Raw genomic sequence first — 4,153 nt, 5'->3', positions numbered from 1 at the left:
CAGTCTATTTAAAGTTATTTAAAGGCACAGAAGTCTGCTGTGAGTGCAGGACTGTTGGAGGGCATGTGTTTGGCAGAGGTTTGACAGACTGTTTGCTTTGTGTTTTTATGGAGGGTTGGTGAAGGACTGCAGGGCGGAGTTATCTGGACTTCTGTATCCTGGCTGTTTAATGTGTGTAAAGGAAATTGGTCTTGCATATATGTGTGACTCGGGGCCTGGCTGAAGGCCTCAGGTGCGTGGTGAATGTATGCTTGACTCAGAGCCAGGCTGAGGATCTCTGTCTTTTCTTTGTAGAAGCGCAGCTCTATCCCTCGACGCCGCGCCAACACAAGCTCCCTCTGCGCCACCTGCAGCTCCTCCCCGAGGCGCCCTGGTGACCTCTGCTCCCGTCCGAGCCAATCCAGAGCCAAGCTGCTGCGCATGTACTCGCCAAGTCCTTGTCGAGAGTAATAGGTAATCACACTCTGAGGGGGAGGAAAGAAAATAAGTAATCAACATTATGTAGCAGCAGAGACACTGATGTGCTATTAAAGTTAGCTGAAACCAGGAATTAGATTATATCCTTGTTAAAACCTGTACCTGTCGAGAGCACTGCCTGTCCCTCAGAGCCTTCAGTGTCCCGTTCCAGTGCAACAACTGAAAAATTGTCATCATCTCCTACAGAGGGAAAGAGAGGGAGAGAAAGTGGTTCAGAATGAGACATACAAAGAGAGAGAGAGGAGAGAGAGAGAGAGAGAGAAAGAAAGTCTTGCACAACCCCATAAGTAATGACTTGAATAACAAACCTGGCTCTGCGTACATAGGTCTGACAAAAATAACATATTATGTGGACATTTCTTGGACCCACACCTAAACTGTGGATGATTGGTTTGAAAAGATAATGTAAATCTTTTTGCACCAGGTAAATTTCACAGCAATGTCTGGTCGAACAGCTGCCATGTGTTCAGAGCTAGTGACATTAGTGTTAAACAAAGAGAATCTATAGATCAACTGAAATTGACCTAATGACACACAGATGGAAAATATGACACGTTAGTTGTCTGGGGTTGAAGTCCATGTTATATCTGTCAGCCTGTTTGCTCGGTTTCCAACTGTGCATGTCCCTGTGCTGGGCCTACTTGTTAATCTACCTGACTTCCAAACTATTCGACGCCTCCTACACTGACTGAATGTATAAATTATACAAAGGACTGACAGCTGCATACCATATGGTTGGTGCTGTGTGTGCAGAGAATTGAATGTATGTGTGTGTGTGTGTGTATACATTTCAATGTCTGTGTATGGTGGTGTATATATTACTTGGAAACGCTTCATCTTTTTGAGCCATGCTTTAACAGGAATGATAATGAGCCCATTTCCTCCTGCTAATAGCCCTCTGTCTGCAGACATATGCTTATTTACACAAAAGGTAGAAATATTAGGTGTTTAATACCATGACTCCCTGTCTGGATCCAACTGAGAGTGAGATGGAATGGGAATGAATAGGGGTGTAATGATAACAATAGAGGGTGGAATTACCACCCAGAGCTTGTTGTTACATTTGGCTTAATCATTTCTAATTATGTGAAATGATAATGCTTTAATAGGGGGTCCAATTATCAATACACTATTTAAGGTCCCTTCAAAGTAGCACTTTACGAAGCCTGAAACATTTGAAGTAAATACTGTAGTTCTTTTACACAATTACCACATGGCCTTACATGATTTATGAGGACAGTTATAAGAAAAATACAATTTTACAAATAGGCCTTGACTTTATGCTTTACCTGGAACTCCAGCATGGTCCTTCCTATGTAGGAGTGGAGCAGCAAACTGTAGGTTCCTATGCTGGTGCTTGAATCACATGCATCTTCAACAGACACCTTTAGAGAGACAACAGTGCAGCAACATTCATGTTCAGACTAAACATTCTCCTTCTGTGGCATTCCTACCATGCCTTGTAACGAAGTGTAATACTGTATGTTTGCACTGGCTCACACTCACAGCACTGTCTGTGGCTGCCTGCTGCAAACTCTGAGTGATGAACTGAGGGTTGATTCGTCTGCAGGGCAGCTCGTTTACAAGTGAGTTCATCAGAGCCACGCGAGCTGCATCCCTCCGAGCCTCTGCCTGAGTGTTGCACACCTGAGGATGAGGAGGGGATGCACAAAAAGCGTTAAAAAAGAGAGGGAAAGGATGTGAAACTTCAAAAAGAAATTTCAGGGTGTGCTGATATCTGTGAGCCAAGGTCGACTGATTTGAGTCAGTGAGTTCTGTCTGTTAACAGGCGCTCACTCTTAGTTCCGTTTTGATGATTTTACACTTCATTACAGCTAATCATGGGATCAGAACTCAAATCATCAATGAGATTAGGACATTAGAGGCATTCACAGATAACTTATCACATGCCTTCTCTGAGCTGGGGGCTGCTGTCTGGGTCACAATGAGCCTATTAGGCAGCATTGTGGTATTTAAGAAGAATGACAGCCGTTTATAACAACCGTAAAAGTGTGTGACTGTTTTTAATTTGCTGCTTGTAAGCACCTTACTCTGAATGTGAAAGTAAAAAAACTTGATTTTAATTTTAGTTGAGCTCAATTTTGTGGTGCTGCAGCAAAATGAAGGGAAGCAATAGCAGAAAATTTATTATTACTATGTATGTGTAGTGACTAGTAGTTAATTTGAAACAACAGGCATAGTAACCATTTTCCTATAATAACAAATTGTAAGTTGATGATTTGTTTTCCTACATGTATTATATTTGCAGTTGACTCAGTTTCTATTACCAAGACATAAACATCACCTGCATGTATCTGTAACTTAAAAACATTTTATCTTATGTGTGGTCTCAACTCATGATGGAGATATTTCCAACTTCACATGAAGGATAACTGGTGCACGTTCTCACTGACACAACGCAGGCAGGATAGATTGACTACCAAGTGCAGAAATGCTGCCAGACAACACTGATGATGATAAACATACCTTATAATTTCCAAAGCAGCTTCCTCCAGGCAGGGTGACATAGCAGATGTAAGGAGGGCCAGGGGACGGTGCAGACTCATACAGCAGCAAGCTCTCTGTCTGGATGGCTGCGTCCCCAACAGAACCATCAGATTCACTGGAGGAACCGTTTGACTGACCTATCTGCCTCTGCTCCCAGAAATTATGGAGCATGGCCACTACATTCACTGCACACATATAATAAGGACACATCTCAAAATATAGACAATACTGAAAGCATACAGAAAGTACGGTAAACGAATTATTATTTGATCAATTATGACTTTTAATACGTAAAACATTTTGATAAGTTTCACTCTGAGAAAACCTGTAAAAATGTGTAAATGTTGACCTAAATATACAAGCCAGACATCTGTAAATCAGCATTGCCAGACACTGATTATTTAAATAGAAGTAGGAGCTGGTAGTACCTCCCCATAACTTACACAGATCAGCATTTTGTAACCCTTTCAGCCTGAAATAGGTTTAAACTTATCCTATGTCCTTCAATGTGTGCCAAACAATTCACTACAGCTTAGTCTATGGCAGCAGTGATAACTTGACTGATACTTGTTGGAGGCATATTTTCTAATATCACAACAATTAATTGCTTGCCTGCATCATTGTCAGTTGTAAACACAGTGGTAAGTTGTAACAAATGAAACCGTTATATCTAAAACAAAGATGCATCTTTTTTCCTAACATTAAGCTTCTATGTTACTCACAGTCTTTGGGGCTGGTGTCAGTCTCACTCTGTGCAAGGTATGACATGATGCTCTCCTCCCCTTTCAATTTACTCATCCTCGTCCAGTGTTTACTTCCACAGCTTCCTCAGCCACGTTCAGTCCACTTTTCTCATCAAAACGACACACATGCCCCTAGTAATGAGCAGCCACCACCGTCATCGCAGCACAGGATGGGGACATCATGAGGAATAAACTCAAAATCTAAACTCCAACGCTAAACTCCCTTTCTCCTCCTCCTAAACTCCCTTACTGCCCTCCTTCTTTTTCTCCTGTGTGAACATCTCACCAGGGTTTCTCTTTTGAAGCGGACCACCTTTGTCACCCTCTCTGCCAATTAGCTCAGAGGCCCCCTCACTCTTTCTACACATGCGCGCGCGCACACACACACACACACACACACACACACACACACAGTCTCTGAGGTG

General features: G+C 42.4%; 1 protein-coding gene across 1 annotated transcript; it reads right to left on the bottom strand.

Annotated features, from left to right (window-relative positions):
• Window positions 1–4,057, bottom strand: LOC118325642 (protein limb expression 1-like). The gene is made up of 6 exons (XM_035658394.1): window positions 3,708–4,057; window positions 2,965–3,170; window positions 1,984–2,124; window positions 1,767–1,862; window positions 580–657; window positions 1–464 (listed from the first exon to the last, which is right to left on the bottom strand). Exons 1-6 carry the CDS (start codon window positions 3,781–3,783, stop codon window positions 15–17), a joined length of 1,047 nt encoding a protein of 348 aa, XP_035514287.1. The 5' UTR covers window positions 3,784–4,057; the 3' UTR covers window positions 1–14.
• Between the last annotated feature and the right edge of the window lie 96 nt (window positions 4,058–4,153).

This window comes from Morone saxatilis, unplaced genomic scaffold (genome assembly GCF_004916995.1).
Source record: "Morone saxatilis isolate NCDOM2014 unplaced genomic scaffold, NCSU_SB_2.0 Contig16, whole genome shotgun sequence".
Lineage (NCBI taxonomy): Eukaryota > Metazoa > Chordata > Actinopteri > Moronidae > Morone > Morone saxatilis.
The sequence above is the reverse complement of the archived record's forward strand: the minus strand, read 5'-3'. Positions and strand labels throughout refer to the sequence as shown.